Source organism: Taudactylus pleione, unplaced genomic scaffold (assembly GCF_031769625.1).
Source record: "Taudactylus pleione unplaced genomic scaffold, aTauple2 ptg000089l, whole genome shotgun sequence".
NCBI classification, from domain to species: Eukaryota; Metazoa; Chordata; class Amphibia; order Anura; family Myobatrachidae; genus Taudactylus; species Taudactylus pleione.
In genome coordinates, this window is record NW_028284491.1 from 190,395 (window position 1) to 211,558 (window position 21,164).

General features: G+C 43.4%; 1 protein-coding gene across 2 annotated transcripts in view; it reads right to left on the reverse strand.

Moving 5' to 3' along the window:
- Window positions 1-11,903: 11,903 nt before the first annotated feature.
- The window catches only part of LOC148527265 (phosphatidylinositol 3,4,5-trisphosphate 3-phosphatase TPTE2-like), a 102,525-nt gene continuing 93,264 nt past the window's right edge, over window positions 11,904-21,164 (reverse strand). For both annotated transcript variants that reach the window (XM_088469227.1, XM_088469228.1), the window contains exons 18-19: window positions 17,170-17,240; window positions 11,904-12,568 (exon numbers count right to left, since the gene is read on the reverse strand). In XM_088469227.1, the coding sequence (XP_088325353.1) occupies window positions 12,442-12,568; window positions 17,170-17,240 (198 nt within the window). In that variant the 3' untranslated portion in view covers window positions 11,904-12,441. The remainder of the gene's footprint in view (window positions 12,569-17,169; window positions 17,241-21,164) is intronic.

Genomic DNA, 21,164 nt, shown 5'->3' on the forward strand with positions numbered 1-21,164 from the left:
TAGGCAACTGTTCTTTATTGGCATAGAATTGGAAACACGTGTACTGTATGTGTAGCAACACTCCATTAATGTACGTAAATTATACTTTCAAAATGCATAAAATTTATTTTTTACTATAGTTTGTTTACTATGCACTTTATTAGCAGAGACCTGATATTTGTTCTTTGAGAAATAAATGGAATCCTCAGAATGCTCTGTGTGTGCAGTCAGTAATTGTACCTAGTATGTGTATTGTAAAGGGTGGAAAACAGCATTGTGGGCTCCATGGCAACATTTGGGCCAGGCTAGTGCTTTGTAGGTAGATAGCAAAGAAACGACACTGATCGAACTTCAGCAGACACCAAGATTTGTCCTAAGTGTGTCGCCCATCGTAAAATAACATGGGAGACGGCTGAATGCACTCTCCCAAATTTAGAACCCGAACCAGGAATGATATTTATGAATCTTGGGGAATACATTTTACTACTAAATGAATATCTTAAAGTGCATGTAGCTGAACATTTATTTACAATGGGATGGGGAACCTCCTGCCCGGGGGCCGTATAAGGCCCTCGGAATCATTTGGTCTGGCGCGCTAAGCTTTTTCTGCTAACCTTATCTGGCTAGCAGGGTACCTAGAATTGGCACACTGCAGCCAGAATCTATGCAGCATTGCCGTATGGAGCGTCCTTAGGACGCCTAAGACGGTCACACCGCTACCCTTACAGCTCCCCGGAGCATCCTCGGGATGCTCTGGGCATTGCTGTAATCACTGACAATTGTGACCCTGCCCCTGTGTGATGTCACACGGAGGGGGTGTGGCCTGCACCAGGCCCGCAAATAATGTTCTATACATCAAAATGGCCCTCGCCAGAAAAAAGGTTCCCCGGCCCCTGATTTACAATCTAAAATCTGGACTGGAGAGAATGAAACAATCTACCATTAAAGGGTAATGAAATTGACTCAGTGGTAAGAGACTTGTGCTCTTCTCGGTGATCCTCCCATTGTTTTGCCTGAAGGATGAGCGTTGGGACTTCTTCCCATGTAAATCGTAGTGACCGGTTTTAGTTCCAGCTCAGCTAACTGACACTACAGTTAAATACTGTTTTCTAAATTCTAAATTTATTACACACTGTGCATCAACACTATATACTTATTGTGAAGTTTATTTTGATATGTGGTATTTTATGTCATTATCTGCCTGGATTTTATACTAAGACTATGGCCTGTATTCAATTAGACGCGAAAGGCCGAAACCGGCAAAAAAGTTTTGCCTCTTGTCGTTTTTCGCCTGTTTGCGTCTTATCTGCAAATTCATTTCCAGGACCAATTCGCCTAAGCGGAAACTCAATGCACTGATACAGGTGGAAAGTTTCTCCAATGAATGGCAGGCGGAAAAAAGTGCAAAATCTCTTCTTTGGGGTGCAAATGTTGGGAATTGATTCAGAAAGCCCCTCACACCCCCACCCCCCAAAGGACAAATCAGCACAAAAAAAAACATTAGAACACCCCAAAAAACACATGTCATTTTTGGGGCGAAAATGAAAAAGTGGGGGGACAAGGATAAAAAGTAGCGAATAGATTTCTTGAGGGGCTGTATGGATGGGGCAGGTGTTTAGGTGTTTTTAGGATTGCAGGTGCATGCAGCAGGTGGATTTTTCACATTTTTTAAAAGTACACTATAGAAACACAATAATATGCTCTCATCCATTTTCAAGTACCCCAAATTTGACAGGACTATTTATTTTCCACAAAAAAATACTGTTTTCTATGATTTTTTACCATTTTTACAAATATGCTTCTAGACAGCTTTTAACACAAATTAAGGACACAAAGTATTAGGGCTAATAGAACACATCTGTAATGATTTCCAGTGTCAGTGCGTCTTATTTTGGGGTACAGAATGATTCCCCCAATCTATTCAGTACTTTCTACCTATTACGCATTCGCCTGTTCTGCAATTGAATACAGCGAATCGCGGGGACGCGCATGCCACGAATTCACATCTCAAACATGCGATTGCGGCGGAAAGTACAATAGGTAAAAAGTTTCTGACAGAACAGCAGATGGGACAATGCAGTGACCAGCGGATCAGGTGTATACGATATACACTATATCGTTCCAATCCGCATCAGAACCATATATCATACAATACATTGTATAGTGTGTACCCAGCTTTAGGTACATGACAAAATGCTAAAATACAGTACAGCAAGAAAAAAAAGATAAAGTGGAGGAGCATTAAATAAAAGCATGTACAGATCTGGTGGAGCAAAGAAGGGCAAACAAACCACAAAAAAGCAAAACTGAAAACAATGGAAATAATAAAACAAAGACCAAATACATGTGTAAAAGCTTCTATCACAATAAAGATGTGACTGAGAAGCATATAGCTGTTATGGAGGTCAAGGCTCCGGAACCTCGGGCTCAGCTCTCTCTGCAGCAACAATTCAGCAACGCTGGAACCCCTTCAACCATCAACAATAAGGTCCACCTGTCATAGGCCTATGGTTCAAGGCAGGGGTGTTTCAAGAGAGGAGGGGGTCCATGTGCATTCTCTGTCCCGGGGCCCCTCCTCTCAGTCCGGCGGCGCACTGAGCGAAGCCCCGCACTGATAGAGTGTGACCAGAGTCTACAGGGAAAATGCGCAAAACGCTGGGAAAATGGCTGCGGCGGCCATTTTCCAGGTGTTTATTACAGCGCTGACACTGGCGCCGACGTGGGACTCTGGAGTGGTAAGTATAATATTGGTGCACACCCTGCACCCATAATAAATAGGCCCCTGGTTGAAGGGGTTCCAGTGTTGCTGATTTGTTGCTGCAGAGAGAGCTGAGCCCTGATCTCCATAACATCTATACGCTCCTCAGTCACATGTTTCCTGTAACGCCTCCACTCCTTAATATTGTGTCTGATGTTTTTACTTTTATGAAATCTTTTGTATTATGGAAATAAATAGTTGAAACTGTGTTAAGCTGGCTACACACGGTACGATGTATACCCGGCGATGCGAGGCACAATCCGACGGCCGACATATCAGGCGGTCCCCACACACGGAGCGATCCCCTGCCCGACCGCCCGATATATACCGCCCCCCCTCCCACATAGACTAGCATGAGACCGTCTGTCGATTCTCCAGATCTCTTGTGCAGACCGAAAGATCTGGTGAAGCAACAGACAAACTCACGGGAGCGTGCAGTGGCCGACATCATGCCCACACACGGAACGATATAGCTACGATATCATTCCAATCCGTCGGATCGGCCGCTATATCGCTCCATGAGTGGGGGCCTTTACACTATTTGGATTCTATTTTTATCTCGCATATCGTTTGAAAACCTAAATACTTGACTCTGTATCCATACAATGTGGTACAAGATGAAATTCACTATTTAAGGGAAGCGTTGTCCCTATTTTTCCTGGTTTTATGGTACACTGTATATTGTATATAAGTTGTCTCATTAATTCAGCACCACATGATATTTTCTGAACATTAGTGCACTGGATTTATTATGTATTTTATATGTATCTATGCTTATTGGTTATTGGGTGTAACCACGACAGGATTAGGTGCTGCTCTTTACAACTTGAGGGAGATGTACTAAGTTCTGGAAAGTGATAAACATCTTTGAGACACAGGTGAGCAATTGATCAATTATAACAAAGATCAATGGCCATTTACATATACACGAAGTACACCCAGATACAGGTTTGTCAGCCAGCTGGAAGCAGTACAGTTTGTTCTGGTGAACTGTTATTTTATTAGCAAGAAGCAGCTAGAACATTTCAGCCATTACAACCAATTGCTGACTCCTGTGTTTGCTCAGTACTTGTATATATAAACCAGATCTTTCCAGTGTGAATATCCTACTGCTAGAAGGAATTTATTATCAAGTCTTACCTATGACAGAGCCTTCAATACTCTGGTGTCGGGAGAGTATTAGTTTCTGGAAAATGGAGGTGAAATTAAATAAAATACAGGTACTTATAGAATGCACTTACAGCAAACGGATTTCTAATGCAGCTAAACTCTTGTATTCTGTGTTGTACCAACCTGTAAGTGCAATTGCACCACCACCAGCCCACAGTCTACGAGATCGTCCCTCATCACTATCAAGTGCACTTACACCTAAGCCATGACAGGTGCGCACTGTGCATACACACAAAGCACAATAGGTAGTAACTCAGGGCTGATTCTTGTACACTAGGCAGCAACCATGTGGAAATATGCTGATGCCACAGAAGGATTCTGAAGGCAAAAGATGCCCACTGCCGGCATCACAGATCCGAGGGCTGTGCACAAAGACGCTAGATCGGACCACCATCGGGCAGCCATCTGAGTAAGCCTAAGCTTATAAATATAAATACATTTTTGCTCAAAGGCAAAACAAAGACAAAGAAAAACTTGGGGGGGCATTCTTATGAAAAATTATATATGGGTAAATTGTAGATATGGATAACGTGAGAAAAATATAAAACTTACAGTTTAATAAGAAACCCTATTAAAAAAAAAAGGTATAGATAGAATATATGTATCAAAAATCATCACTTTACATTCTAGATAAAATGTGTCCAATCGCATAATAATTGCTTAGATGCAAATGTGGGGGAGAAAGTAAGTATTAGGTCAGAACAATACGAGAGCACATAAGGTACAGTATGCACATAGGGCCTAATTCAGAGCCGCACGTAAGCGGCCACTCGTTCGTTCCGAGCGATGTTTGCACAACTGCGCATGCGTACGGATCGTAATACGCATGCGCGAACCAGTCATGCAGCCGAAATCGTTTGTTCGCTAAATAGCGAATGCCTGCTATTTTGAGTGACAGGAGGAGGCGTATGTGGGTGGTAACGGGAAGGTGCTTGATAACGGGGAGTGGAGAGCCGAACGCAGGCGTGCTTAAAGGTCAAAACGGGCGTTTTATGGGTGTGCATAATTAATACAGCAGCGTCATTAACCACGTCACTGGGTTATTTTATAGTCAGAACTGCTCGCAAGATTGCGGTAGGAAAAACCAACCACAAGAATAGCGAGCAGTTCATATGCTGGTCGATGTACTCGATTAATCTAATAAATAGCGGACATGACGTAGGATGCGAGCGGCCAGGGGGCGTCGTTTTCCAAAGAACGACCGCATGTTTTATTCGCTCATTCAGCCCTAGAGGCGTGAACAGACCGCAAAGAGCGAACGGTTCATTTGAATAGCCACCCCTTTTTTCAGAACGAGCGAGCGCAAATAGCGTCCAGCTCTGAATGAGGTCCATAATATGTATACCCTAATCAGAATATACACCTTATATAAATAATAAAGTCAATACAATAAATTGATATATTTCAAATGACACAAATAAACTGGGGGAAACAAACTGATGATAATTTCTATATATCAGGAAGGTTCTGAGGTTGCCTATAACATATGTGTGAATATTTCCATTCCATTTACCTTTCTACTAGAGCAGACTCACCACCTTTATTACTTAAGCTTACTCAGAATGGTCGCCCAAACTCCATTACCGGGGCCAGAAAATCTACGACAGAAGACACTGCCCTCATTATTCCCAGAAAATGGGGGGTCAACATGTCCCAGTTTTTTTAAATGAGCAACCACCCTGCCTATAAATGGCCGCAGTCTGTCCATCAGGCTGCAGCTTCCCGGACACTGCGACTGGAGCCTGTATTGTAGCACATGCGCACTGCTGCTCCGGCGCATGCACAACCCATCCATCATCACAGTTGTATCTAAACCAGATCTAAACCCAATGGTTTAGATAAAACTGTGATGATGGGTGCGCCGGAGCAGCAGTGCACATGTCTTGTCTAATGAAAGTACTGCAAGACCAGTAAAATCAGTCACACTTTCAAGTCCTAACTGTTCCATCTGTTTTCTTCTGAACTCCTTGCTGATGTATTTAGTAACCGGAATGCTGGAAACCTTCCTCCCCATCGACCTCCAGGTAGAATTTATCTACTCTCTGCTTTCAACACCACAGATGGCCACTATGAGATCCTCTTCTTACCATTTGGTCTTAGTAATGTTTCTGCTGCATGCAAACAAAATTTCACTTACGTTCTCATTTATTTAGACGCCCACTAGGAGCATGTACGTGAGGTACTTCTCCATCTTTGAGCAAATAACTTGAAAAATGCCTTTTTGAGCAACCCCAGGGTTTCATTACATCCTTTACTGGTCTACAAATGGACCCATAAAAACTTGAAACTATCCTTATTTGGGTTTGGCTGTCGGGATGCCGGATATCAGGATAGCGACAGCATCATCCCAACACTAACAGGGAGGTTCCCCAATGCTAACTCTTGCCCCTACCCAGGGGCGTCTTTAGAGAGGAAGGGCCCCGTGTGCATTTCCAATCACAGGCCCCCTCCGCTAACCCTGGCGGCCGGCAGGCGATTGACGCGGCTGGCTGGCTACCGCAGAATTAGTAGACTCTAGGCACTAGAATGTTCCCAGAGTCTACTGCGCATGCGCAGATCGCTGGGGAAATGGAGTGGCCATTTTCCCGGCAATTTCCTCAAAGTGCCATTTTCCCGACCACGGAGAGGTAAGTTTTAGTTAATACGGGTGCAGGGTGTGCAGTGCAGGGGATGCAATCGGGAAGCCGGCTGACATTATACCAACAGCCGGCTTCCCGACTGTCATATCCCGGCGAGGGTGAAATGCCCGGCGTCTAGATGTAGACGCCACTCATTTCACCGACGCCGGGAGACCGGCGCCAAGCATCCCGATCGAAGGGATGCCAGGCGCCGCGAGCGGACAGCCGCCTGGGGGGAGGGTTAGGTTTAACGCACCTGGGGGGGACTTAGGGTTAGACACCCCCCGGGAGAGTTAGGGTTAGGCTAGGGGGAGGGAGGGTTAGGGTTAGGCACCCCCTGGGGGACTTAGGTTTAGGCAGCGGGGAAGAGGGGGGGTTAGAGTTAGGCACTAGGGGGAGAGGTTAGGGTTAGGCACCCCTAAGGAGGGTTAGGTTAGTCATTACTTACCTTACGACGATCGGGATTTCCAGCGCTGTCGGGCTGCCGATGCCGGGATCTGTTCCAGTGTCGGGCTGCCGCTGCCAGGAATCGAAGCCATGCGGCCAGCGGTATTTCATACCGATTCCGCAGTGCAGGCCCCCCCAGACCCGGGGGCCCGTGTGCACCGAACACCCTGCATCCATTATAGATACACCCCTACCCCTCCCCCCCCTAGTGCCTAAACCTAACCTCCCCCTCCTCGCACCCTAAACCTAACCCTCCCCCCTTAGTGCCAAACCCTCCCCCTAGTGCCTAACCCCTAAACCTAACCCCCGACACTTACCTTCGGGATGCTGGCAGTCGGTATTCTAGAGCCGGGATCTCGACTACTGTAGTACCAGTAGTGAAGATATCTGCGAGGCTAAGTGGAAATGGCAGTAGCAGCATATAGCTACGCAGGTGTTGCTAACATAGAGTTTGTAGATATGTACGAAACAGGATACACAAAACAAGTACGGGATACTTGAAGCAGGAATACAGGTTTACATTATGCAGGGTTTAATTTTGCAGGTTAGCAGGATGGCACAATGCAGAACAGCAGGTCATCAGGATTGTACAAGGCCGGATTGCACAATGCAGGTTTAGCAGGATTGTCTAATGCAGGATTGCACAATACAGGTTTAGCAGGATTGCCAAAGGCAGGATATCAGGATTGTATAACACAGCACAATGGAACCTTGAGCCAAAGTGCTCAGACCTCTGAGGAGAGAAATTATACTAGCAACCCTTTGCCAGCACCTGTGAGTTTAAGTAGGGTGCCTTTGCCGGTGATTGGACCAGCTGATCATGTGACCGGGACCTGTCTTTCTGGGATTGGGTGGATGCTTAGATAATGTCATTCAAAGATGGTGGCGCCCATGGACCAGAGCCACGGGAACCACGAGGAGGACACCAGGGGGTCAATTCAATTAGGTGCGAGATGGGTCCTGTGAGATGTTTACATAGCAAATTCGCACTGTGTATAGCATTGGCAAATCAATTCCAAACTCGCATTGTATTTTCCCAGCAAATTCACGTTGGCCACTAACAGCCTTCATATGGTCCTGCTATCTCAGCTTTTAGGGTCCAGGATGGTCTCCTCACTTTTTTATGACTTTCTCCCAGGTTGCATCATAGAAAAGTTGCACACTCTCGCCACGACTACCGCGAATTGGCAGCACTAATTGGATTGATGGGCCAGTAACGGCTTTCCAGTGACTACACTCCATGTTATCCCTATGACTCCCAAGACAACCTGTGAATGACCCTTGGCTGTCTATTGACTACTCTCCATGTTATCTCTGTAACTCCAAGACCTCCAGTTTATGGCTTTAGGCCTTTTATTGTCTAACCTTGTGGCTTCTGATACCATTTTTTATTACACATTTTATTTAACCCCTTAATGACCCGAGGTAATATATTGTACCTGAATGACCAGATATATTTTACTGCATTTTAGAATATTTTTTTTATTTATTCTACCAAAACAACTTTTATATTGTTTCATCAGGACAATGGCTGCTTTCCTTTGCTAACATACTGTATTGTAATAAATATATGTTTCATTTAATTGTAATATGCAGTGAAACAAGATGCTAATATTGTCAGGTTTTTTTAGTTTGTTTTTTAAGAGAGATTTTATCATTAAAAAGAGTATTTATGTATGGTTTGTCTCATTCATTCATTGCTTGTTAACTACTAAAATAAAGAATTATAAAACAAATATTGTATTGCCCCTAGTTGAGAAGAAATGACCAGCTTTTACCTACAGTATCTTAGTCACAGTTATAGGAGAGTGGGGATCAGGGACAGGAGTGTTAGCAATATAGATTGGGGAGTAAGGGGATGGCACAGGAGAGTTGGCAATGTAGATTGGGGAGTAAGGGGAAGGCACAGTAGAGTTGGCAGTATAGATAGGGGAGTAAGGGGATGGCACAGGAGAGTTGGCAGTATAGATTGGGGAGTAAGGGGATGGCACAGGAGAGTTGGCAGTATAGATTGGGGAGTAAGGGGATGGGATAGGAGAGTTGGCAGTATAGATTGGGGAGTAAGGGGATGGGACAGGAGAGTTGGCAGTATGGATTGGGGAGTAAGGGGATGGGATAGGAGAGTTGGCAGTATGGATTGGGGAGTAAGGGGATGGGATAGGAGAGTTGGCAGTATGGATTGGGGAGTAAGGGGATGGGATAGGAGAGTGGGCAGTATAGATTGGGGAGTAAGGGGATGGCACAGGAGAGTTGGCAGTATAGATTGGGGAGTAAGGGGATGGCACAGGAGAGTTGGCAGTATAGATTGAGGAGTAAGGGGATGGGATAGGAGAGTTGGCAGTATAGATTGGGGAGTAAGGGGATGGGACAGGAGAGTTGGCAGTATGGATTGGGGAGTAAGGGGATGGGATAGGAGAGTTGGCAGTATGGATTGGGGAGTAAGGGGATGGGATAGGAGAGTTGGCAGTATGGAATGGGGAGTAAGGGGATGGGACAGTAGAGTTGGCAGTATGGAATGGGGAGTAAGGGGATGGGACAGGAGAGTTGGCAGTATGGAATGGGGAGTAAGGGGATGGGATAGGAGAGTTGGCAGTATGGAATGGGGAGTAAGGGGATGGGACAGGAGTGTTGGCAGTATGGATTGGGGAGTAAGGGGATGGAACAGGAGAGTTGGCAGTAGGGAAAGGAGAGTGGGTATTGGAGATAGATACCTGCTATGGTGCCATGCTAATATCTGTCTTGGGCTGTAAAGCTATCAGCCCCACATGTGGCTCAGCAATGGCATGCTGCCTGTCAGTCACCCATGTGACTATCAGGGTCGCCCGCATTAGGCCCAGGTAATAACGTCCGCTAAGTACTCGCCTATCGGTGGACGGGCCACTTTCGCATCCATGTTGCAGTCCAGTCAGTGGCTTAGATAGCAGTGGTCCATGTTTAACCCGCAGGTTGTACCTGCTTACTATGATTCTGTAGACTGGTGCACTAATTATAATATTATGACAACTTTTTTGTGTACACTCTGCAGGACTGATGATTGATTCCATCCAAAAATCAAAGTTCAGCATACCAGAATTATATAAATATAGCATGTGTCACTCAACTTCCTCATATCTATATTGTTTTCCAAACATTAAGAACTCAAAACATTGTATGCATTATTGAGGCAAACAGATTTGTGTAAACCAATCAGCAAGAGCAGTCACCTTTACAAAGGTCAAGTCTCTTCTCATCCTAACCCTGGAGACATGTTATAAATCAACTCTGCAAAAACCTGTCATATGAGTGTTCTGAGAAGCAGAATTTGAAGAAGTAGAAGAAAAATAATCTAAAATCTCTATAAGTTTAAGGCAAAACATTATTACTGACCTGGGATAAACAGACACTTTCATCTACCAAACCAAAACAGATTTCACTTTTCCACAATCTTTTCACTGCAAGCTTACATAACGGGCAGGTTTTACAGAAAAGAAAGCTATGTTTTTATGCAATGTAGTGTTGTACACAGCGGGCATATATAGATGACAGAACTGTTAGTCTACTACTAAACTCAGTGGTAAATGCATTTCTGGAAGTCAACACTTGTTGCCTATGGCAGACAGCAGTGGTGTCACTGGAGTCGGTGTCCCCCAGTGTGCTATATAGACCGCCGAACGAGATGAAGGATCAAATTTGCGAAAAGGGCTCTGGACACTATCCATGCCCTGATGGGTCTTCCAAAGGGACTGGGAGCTGCAAAATAACGTCACAGTGCAGTGCCTGGCTCCCGGTCACAGAGGAGGAGTTGGCATTTTGATGGCACCCCCTCAGTTGGTGAAAATCGGTGCGGACCGCACCCCCCTTGTGACGCAGCCGCCAGATAAAAAAGATAGAAAACACTGTCCTGGAAAACAAAATGAATGACTGCCTCTATGCACATAGGATGAGATGCATCAAACCTTTTAGAGAAGACAAGTGAAGAAGTTGACGGTTAGCTATCATTTATTAAGTACATCATACTGATCTACTCTCCCAGAATGTCCTCCTGCATTCCGCCCAATTGCTAGTGAATTGAGCAGCACGGAAGGCCTAATGCCAGCAACCATGGGTCCATTCGGGAGGGGATAGGGCAAAACTTCAGCGTGAAGGGGGCAGGATGAGGAAAGTCCACCCACTCTTCTGAGGGACTTCCTGAAAATTCAGGGAGAAATGGGGGTGGGGCCTAATTATGATGAATAAAAACAAACACCTCATGGTCAGTGAGATACCAGCCTTATTTACATGTCCTCCATAGCAACCCATCAGCTTCTACCAATCATTTTATAGAATGTACTTGATATATAATGATAGTTAGAAGCTGATTGGTTGATATAGTCAACTTCTCTACCTCTCCTCTTTAGAAGGTCAGATTCATCTCCCCTTAATAATATGTGTTGTACTGGAGATGGACCAAGGGCACCTCATCTGCTTCATGACATGAGTCACATGACTATACAGTAATACAAATATATTATGTTTTTTAAAAACCTCCTGTACTGTAAATTTGGAGTAACAAGAAATAATTGTACACAGGGCAGGAGAGTAGATACAATGTGTATATATTCCGGTAAAATAGAGAGACAACAGGGCTTGCATTTTTTTAAATGAAACTATAGATTGACATAGATGTACTAAGCGTTGGCTAGAGATCAAGTGGAGAGAGATAAAGTACCAACCAATCAGCTCCTAACTGTCATTTTTCAAACAGTCCGTAATGTGACAGGAGCTGATTGGTTGGTACTTTATCTCTCTCCACTTGATCTCTCTTCAAGGCTTAGTACATCTGCCGCATAGCCAGGTATGCAGTCCAAATTCCAAATCACTTCTCTTTAAACATTAGAACAACTTTACAAAAAAAATAAAATTAGTCCTCAACTGCCCCCACATTGACAAACTAAACAAGACTGCACACTCGCTAACAGTAGGAGATTTATTTTAAAACCGTCTAGTCATGTGTAAGCTGGTTATCAGCAGGGGCACCTACATATAGTAACATCACGTGGACCAATCACTTTGACATAACAAGTCACTTGAAGTGGGGACGGGATATAAAAGACAATCCAGGAGCTAAATGCTCCATCAAACATTAGTACTGGGAAAACAAACAGTAAAAAAGTGTAAATATTTGAACTGATAAAGGTCAGGACTGTCTTAAAAAAACTGGGACTGGCAGCAATGAGCACCAGCAGCTTCAATTTCGCTATTATTGGACACAAAAACATTGTGTTATCATTGACAAACAAAACACAGCAACATGTTCATCATTCATTTTACATCTAGCCAAGGTTTACAACTCAAAACACAACAAAATAGACATGCATACATCTTTATAACAATAGTAATATATATACAGAAAACAGTATAAAAAAATAGTTTAGAATATTAACAAAAAAACAATATGGCACATTGGCAACTTTCAGGCACTTCAATTAGCCACAGTGACAAAGACGCTGGTTATGTGCCTGTCGTGTAGACATCTTGTGACCATTCAAAGTTTAGCTCTACAGCAAAATCCTCCTTGTACAGTTTCCCCGATTTCTCTTTGTGTGGATTGTCCAGCTCATTTTTTGAGAGGTAAAGCCTAAAATAAAGTTCAGAGCGTAACTATGTGTCTGTAATTATGTATTATACTGAAATAACAAATTAAAAAACCTTGAGGGCTGCACAAGAAAAGTTTAAAATATAAGCCAGTATGCAATTTATTCTCAATTATTCAGATTTACATAGGAAAACAACATTTCCACTAACTATGGGGGTCATTCAGACCCGCTCACGAGCAAAGGACGCTCGCAAGCGGGTCAATGTTGCCCCACTGCGCATGCGCACGACGGAGGGAGCTCCGTCGTGCGCATGCGCGAGACCCGGACAGCGACGGGCTCTCTGTCGCTCTGGGTCTCGCACCAAAGGGGGCGTGCTGTCGATGTTGATTGACAGCACGCCCCCTTTGGTGAGCGTGCCGGGGGCGTGGCTGCAAGACGGAGGTGTTCCCATGGGAACGCCTACCGTCTGAAGCCGGCCCCACTGACATCACTAGTGATGTCAGTGGGAGTGATTTTGGCTCTGATAGAGCCAAAATCACTCCTGGGCTTGCGGCAGCGAGACCCTACCGCAGGGTCTCGTCGCAAGCCCAATGGTCGCGATGGTCATAGACCATCGCGACCATCTTTTTGGCAGCTCGCATATGCTGTGGGTGGTCACCCACAGCTATGCGAGCGGCCAGGAGGCCTCTCCATTTTCAGGTAGGAGGGCACTGATTCAGAGCGAGTGCTCTGGTCAGAGCGTTCAGCTCTGAATCAGGCCCTATGTCTGTAGTGCGATGTAAGGTGACACTGTGAACGCCATGTATGAACTACGTGTAGTTATGGTGTCATTCTTTACTTAGCGTAACAGTATTAATAATCAGCAGCTACTGTACAGCTACTTCAGGTGTGAAAGACTCAGAACAGACATGATATTTTGTGAGTTCAGATGTCAGACTGTGAATTAGGAAAATGGATATTTCATAAAGAAAAACGTTTCTCTATTGTATATTATTGTCGGCATTATAAACTAAATAGGATATGTGTGGCCTGTGATCTCATTCATTTATATGATCATAATACTGCTCAGTGACTTTCAACACTCTTGTAATTTACAGCACGTTTACACCAGGGGCGTTTCTAGAGAGGAGGGGGCCCGTGTGAAGGCTACGACAAGGGCCCCCTCCTCTCCGCCCGGCGGCCAGCAGCACACTGAGCTGTGCGCCGCCAGCACCGGAGTTATAGACTCTGGGCACTAGAGTGTGCCCAGAGTCTATAGTGTATGCACATTTCACCTAGAAAATGGCCGCGGCGGCCATTTTCCCTCTACGCATGCGCAAACTACGGGAAAATGGCCGCCGTGGCCATTTTCCAGTCGTTTTACAGTGCAGGACCCCCGCACCGACATAGGACTTCGGAGAGGTAAGTAATATTATGGGTGCAGGGTGTGCGGTGCGGGGCCCCCCACACTCTGCACCCATTATAGATACGCCCCTGGTTGACACATATATAATGTTAATGCGCTCTTCAGTAGCTACTGAGTGACAAATGCATACAATGATTGCTCCCGCCCGCCAAGCTTATCTCAACAAATGCACGCCGGCTCTCCTGCCAACTGATTACTTCCTCACACTCCGATCTCCCAAATTTTGCCTGTGCTGCTCCCTACCTCTGGAACTCTCTCCCTTTCCCTATCAGACTCTTCCCCCTCTCTGCAAATCTTCAAACAGGCTCTAAAGACCCATTTCTTCACCAAAGTCATCCATCTCTCATTCTAACCCACTGTTCCCTGCTCCTTCCTCACTATCTACCCCATCTGTGACACCCCTGTCTGTCTGCCCCTCCCCTTTAGAATGTAAACTCTCACGAGCAGGGCCCTCTTCCCTCATGTGCTTCTCCTTCCCTCACTCATACTATTATCTACTCCCAACTCCCCACAACTGCACCTAACACTTGGTTGCTAATGCCTTGCTACTTATTTGAGTGTTATGTTCGCTAATGAAGCAATGTTTATAAACCATGTTCTTGTCTGGCGTTGTTCTGTACTATAAGTCACTGTTTTCTTGTTTGCTAATTTGTTTATGTATTTTGTAAGGCACTGTGGAACCCTTGTGGCGCCATATAAATTAAGGTTAATAATTATAATAATAATAAGCTATTTCATTGTGCACTAAAATGTTAACACCGTGATTAGCCCAATATAGTGAAGCATGACCCATTCTTCATGCACCACCAATTGATGGTATTGGTATACACAGTATATATATTTATATATACATACATACATACATGTATATATATATATATATATATGTATATACACACACAAAAAATACCTACATTTTGAGCTAAGAAGATAAGCAGCACTACAGGAGGAACCTCTGTTAGAAGGAACCAATACACAACCGAAACACATAAAAAATGCGCTATGTGCAATCAAATTAAGACAGTTTGAGTTAGCAGGTTGCTTGAATGTGAAAGTCCGTCCTCTAAACGTTTAAATAAGTTCTACTTTTGAACTGTTTGACATTAGACCATGAGGAATCCTGTGGGTATAGCCTCCACCAGAAAATCATCCGACAGAAGGCCAAAAAGGCCAATTAAGAAAGGTACCGAATGTTCATTTTTGATAAAAACATAGGTTCAACATTTAAAAGTTCTGGATCACATAAACAAAGTAAGAAAGATAACATAGATCCAATAAATAAGTGAACCAAGGCCAGTGTAGAGGAGATGTTTGTTTGAGACCCACCCTCACCTTTAAACAGGTGTGCTCTCAATAGGGAGGGAATCTTCACACAACTAGGCAAAAGAACCGACACTGGTAAATCCTATGCGTTTCGTCTTTCGACTTCATCAGGGGTAGGTATAAATAAAAAATTATAGATAACCCATAGGGGTATGATTTACAGGTAATAATCGAAAGTTGGTGGGTATCGTTGTACTTCAGCTGATTAATCACGACCCAATCTGGCCCAAATATGATCCAAGTCTATAAATCAAATATCTACTCCTAATGGGTTCATAGTAAGGATCAGCGTTAAGCTCAAATAGATTTACAACATTTAGTGAGTCAGCGGTAACTGTCCTAAGCTCCTCAAAAATATAAAAAATCCGCAAAGGGCCTGGGTATTCCCTTCTGTGAGAGCAAACAGATGTGAACCAGTCTCAAGCTTCCATGGTCTAATGTCAAACAGTTCAAAAGTAGAACACCTTATTTAAACGTTTAGAGGACGGAATTTCACATTCAAGCAACCTGCTAACTCAAACTGTCTTAATTTGATTGCACATTGCGCACTTAAGCTGGCCACACACCAGACCAACTTACATCCAACCAGCCAACTTGTTGATAGGTTGGAATGAAAATCTGGTAACGTATGGGAGTAAATGATGATCAGCAATTGGCTCCTAAATGCTAGAAAACAGATGAAAATGGTCGTTTAGACAAGTTTGTTAAATGTTTGATCTAAACTATTTGTTCAAGCAACAGTTTTGGTCCATTTTCCAGCATTTGGGAGCAAATTGCTGATGGTATTCCTTACCAGATTTTCATTCCAACCAATCAATTAGTTGGCTGGTTGGACAGATAATCTTTAGATGTGTGGCCAGCTTTACTGTATTTGACTTATTTCAATCCGAGTGCTGCCTTGTATATGTGGTTATGGTTGGCTCTGTCCTTGGAAGGCGTCGGGTGCAGTTTACATTTTTAACATAAGTGCCTCCCCTGGGGAATTCAATTGTTTTTGTGCTCCATGGTATTTTGTGCACCTGTCGGAGCTATCCAATTTTTTCTGCCGATGGGCATAAATGCATGATTTCTGCTTGCAGTCTCCTGAGGTGGCGGGCAGAAATTGGCAAAAAAAATCCTTGTTTTGGGCGCCCAAACTTCTGTTTGGGCACGCAAAGCAGGAATTTAGACGGGATTTGCCACTTTGCGTGACTGAACCTGTCTATTTGGTTGCGACAACCTGCAACAGTTAATATATCACCTCATCAGTTTAGATAGGTGATCGGGAGTGCAAAAACAATTCAATTCCCCCAATAGAGCACTACAATGAGATGCTTACACATCTTACTAGCACATACGTGTGATTGAACCCATACTGTTTTAATTAAAATACGTAAACCTACTTCAGCAATCTTGATTTTCTTGGACTAGGCCAGAATAAAATGTAAAACTAGTACCAGTAATCACATGCCGTGCTACCTAATTTAATATTGTCATTTCTCTTATTGCAAACAACAAAAACACCTTCTTTTATAATTCTAAAAAAGATTCTTAGTGTAATTAGATATATCCACTTTGCAGTTTTCACTGGAGTATACAAACCCAACATTGACCTTCTGTCCCGCAAACTAATGTTTACTATTCTTGATAGTTTGGATGCAAATAGATTTGAATGTGTATATGAATATGAACATATGAATTGTTACCCACAATGTTAGAACTTATTTACGATGGAATCAATGTAAAAGTTACATACAGGAGCAATATTAAATTGTTCTTTGCTGTATCTATGTTCCTTTTTTTAACACTGAAATAGGCCTCCCTCCCGCATCCCTAGTATATAGACTGGGGCCTATGAATATGAAATTTGGTATGAGCCAGGACATTTTGACCATCCCCTCTGCTTGGTGATGATGCATATCATGGATTACTTACCTATTATTTTCTATGAATGAAGTGTTGAACCAGAAATAGAATGGACAATCATCATAACCTTTAGGTAGACCCTAAAAAAATAGAGTGTGATCATTTTCTAACATCAAAGAGAGGATCAAATGATGAAAGCTGATATATTATTCTGCACATCTATTCCATCTGTGAAGGTAATGTGTATCACTGGGTGTTGTTACCAGCATTGTTGTGACACACTACCCAACACACCACAATGACACATTACTGTACTGCTGCAAAAGATAGAATCTACAATTCATAATATTAACGATGCAGAGGCAGTCGCTCCAGGGGCAGAGCCGGATTAACAATAGGAAAACCTGGGCGATTGCCTAGGGACCCTCACACAAAGGGGGACCCCATACATTTGTGTAGCATAATGTAAATGGGGGACACTACAGTATATTTATCATATTTGCGGTGATGGGAGTATTTAGACATTACACTTTTTAATAATATGCCAGCATATTTTATTGACAATTTTATTGGTAGGGGCCCCCATACATCAGTTGCTCTGGGGCCCCATCAACCTTAACCTGAAGTGACAGGGGCCCAACTCTAAACAAAGTTTTTTGCTAAATGGCTGTGTATATGATGGCTCAGTAACCACTGGCTGTGTATATGATGGCTGTGTATATGATGGCTGTGTAACTGATGGCTGTGTAACTGTTGCTGTGTAAGTGATGTCTGTGTACAGTATATGATGGCTGTGTATATGATGGCTGTGTGTATGATGGCTGTGTATATGAAGGCTGTGTAAATGATGGCTGTGTAACTGATGGCTGTGTATATGATGGCTGTGTATATGAAGGCTGTGTAACTGATGGCTGTGTATATGATGGCTGTGTGTATGATGGCTGTGTAACTGATGACTGTGTATATGATGGCTGTGTATATGATGGCTGTGTAACTGATGGCTGTGTATATGATGGCTGTGTGTATGATGGCTGTGTAACTGATGGCTGTGTAACTGATGGCTGTGTATATGATGGCTGTGTAACTGATGGCTGTATATATGATGGCTGTGAAACTGCTGGCTGTGTATATGATGGCTGTGTATATGATGGCTGTGTAACTGATGGCTGTGTATATGATGACTGTATAACTGATGACTGTGTAAATTATGGCTGTGTAACTGATGGCTGTGTAACTGATGGCTGTGTATATGATGGCTGTGTATATGATGGCTGTGTATATGATGGCTGTGTATATGGTGGCTGTGTATATGATGGCTGTGTATATGATGGATGTGTAACTGATGGCTGTGTAACTGATGGCTGTGTGTATGATGGCTGTGTAACTGATGAGTGTGTAACTGATGGCTGTATAACTGATGGCTGTGTAAATGATGGCTGTGTATATGATGGCTGTGAAACTGCTGGCTGTGTATATGATGGCTGTGTGTATGATGGCTGTGTATATGAAGGCTGTGTAAATGATGGCTGTGTAACTGATGGCTGTGTATATGATGGCTGTGTATATGATGGCTGTGTATATGATGGCTGTGTATATGATGGCTGTATAACTGATGGCTGTGTATATGATGGCTGTGTGTATGATGGCTGTGTAACTGATGGCTGTGTATATGATGGCTGTGTAACTGATGGCTGTATATATGATGGCTGTGAAACTGATGGCTGTGTATATGATGGCTGTGTAACTGATGGCTGTGTATATGATGACTGTATAACTGATGACTGTGTAAATGATGGCTGTGTAACTGATGGCTGTGTATATGATGGCTCTGTAACTGCTGGCTGTGTATATGATGGCTGTGTATATGATGGCTGTGTATATGGTGGCTGTGTATATGATGGCTGTGTATATGATGGATGTGTAACTGATAGCTGTGTAACTGATGGCTGTGTGTATGATGGCTGTGTAACTGATGAGTGTGTAACTGATGGCTGTATAACTGATGGCTGTGTAAATGATGGCTGTGTATATGATGGCTGTGAAACTGCTGGCTGTGTATATGATGGCTGTGTATATGGTGGCTGTGTATATGATGGCTGTGTATATGATGGCTGTGTAACTGATGGCTGTGTAACTGATGGCTGTGTGTATGATGGCTGTGTAACTGATGGCTGTGTAACTGATGGCTGTGTAAATGATGGCTGTGTATATGATGGCTGTGAAACTGCTGGCTGTGTATATGATGGCTGTGTGTATGATGGCTGTGTATATGAAGGCTGTGTAAATGATGGCTGTGTAACTGATGGCTGTGTATATGATGGCTGTGTATATGATGGCTGTGTAACTGATGGCTGTGTATATGATGGCTGTGTATATGATGGCTGTATAACTGATGGCTGTGTATATGATGGCTGTGTGTATGATGGCTGTGTAACTGATGGCTGTGTATATGATGGCTGTGTAACTGATGGCTGTATATATGATGGCTGTGAAACTGATGGCTGTGTATATGATGGCTGTGTATATGATGGCTGTGTAACTGATGGCTGTGTATATGATGACTGTATAACTGATGACTGTGTAAATGATGGCTGTGTAACTGATGGCTGTGTAACTGATGGCTGTGTATATGAAGGCTGTGTATATGATGGCTCTGTAACTGCTGGCTGTGTATATGATGGCTGTGTATATGATGGCTGTGTATATGGTGGCTGTGTATATGATGGCTGTGTATATGATGGATGTATAACTGATAGCTGTGTAACTGATGGCTGTGTGTATGATGGCTGTGTAACTGATGAGTGTGTAACTGATGGCTGTATAACTGATGGCTGTGTAAATGATGGCTGTGTATATGATGGCTGTGAAACTGCTGGCTGTGTATATGATGGCTGTGTATATGGTGGCTGTGTATATGATGGCTGTGTATATGATGGCTGTGTAACTGATGGCTGTGTAACTGATGGCTGTGTGTATGATGGCTGTGTAACTGATGGCTGTGTAACTGATGGCTGTGTATATGGTGGTTGCGTATATGATGGCTGCGTATATGATGGCTGTGTATATTATGGCTGTGTATATGATGGCTGTGTATATGATGGCTGTGTATATGATGGCTGTGTATATAATGGCTGTGTATATGATGACTGTGTAACTAATGGCTGTATATATGATGGCTGTGTAACTGATGGCTGTATAACTGATGGCTGTGTAACTGATGAGTGTGTAACTGATGGCTGTATAACTGATGACTGTGTATATGATGGCTGTGTATATGATGGCTGTGTATATGATGGCTGTATAACTGATGGCTGTGTATATGATGGCTGTGTAAATGATGGCTGTGTATATGATGGTTGTGTATATGATGACTGTGTAAATGATGGCTGTGTATATAATGGTTGTGTATATGATGGCTGTGTATATGATGGCTGTGTAAATGATGGCTGTGTATATGATGGCTGTGTATATGATGGCTGTGTAACTGATGGCTGTGTATATGATGGCTGTGTATATGATGGCTGTATAACTGATGGCTGTGTATATGATGGCTGTGTGTATGATGGCTGTGTAACTGATGGCTGTGTAACTGATGGCTGTGTATATGATGGCTGTGTATATGATGGCTGTGTAACTGATGGCTGTGTAACTGATGACTGTGTAAATGATGGCTGTATAACTGATGACTGTGTAACTGATGGCTGTGTATATGATGGTTGTGTATATCATGACTGTGTAAATGATGGCTGTGTATATGATGGTTGTGTATATGATGGCTGTGTAACTGATGGCTGTGTATATGATGGCTGTGTAAATGATGGCTGTGTAACTGATGACTGTGTAAATGATGGCTGTGTAAATGATGACTGAATAACTGATGGCTGTGTATATGATGGCTGTGTATACGATGGCTGTGTAACTGATGGCTGTGTATATGATGGCTGTGTAAATGATGGCTGTGTAACTGATGACTGTGTAAATGATGGCTGTGTAAATGATGACTGAATAACTGATGGCTGTGTATATGATGGCTGTGTATATGATGGCTGTGTATATGATGGCTG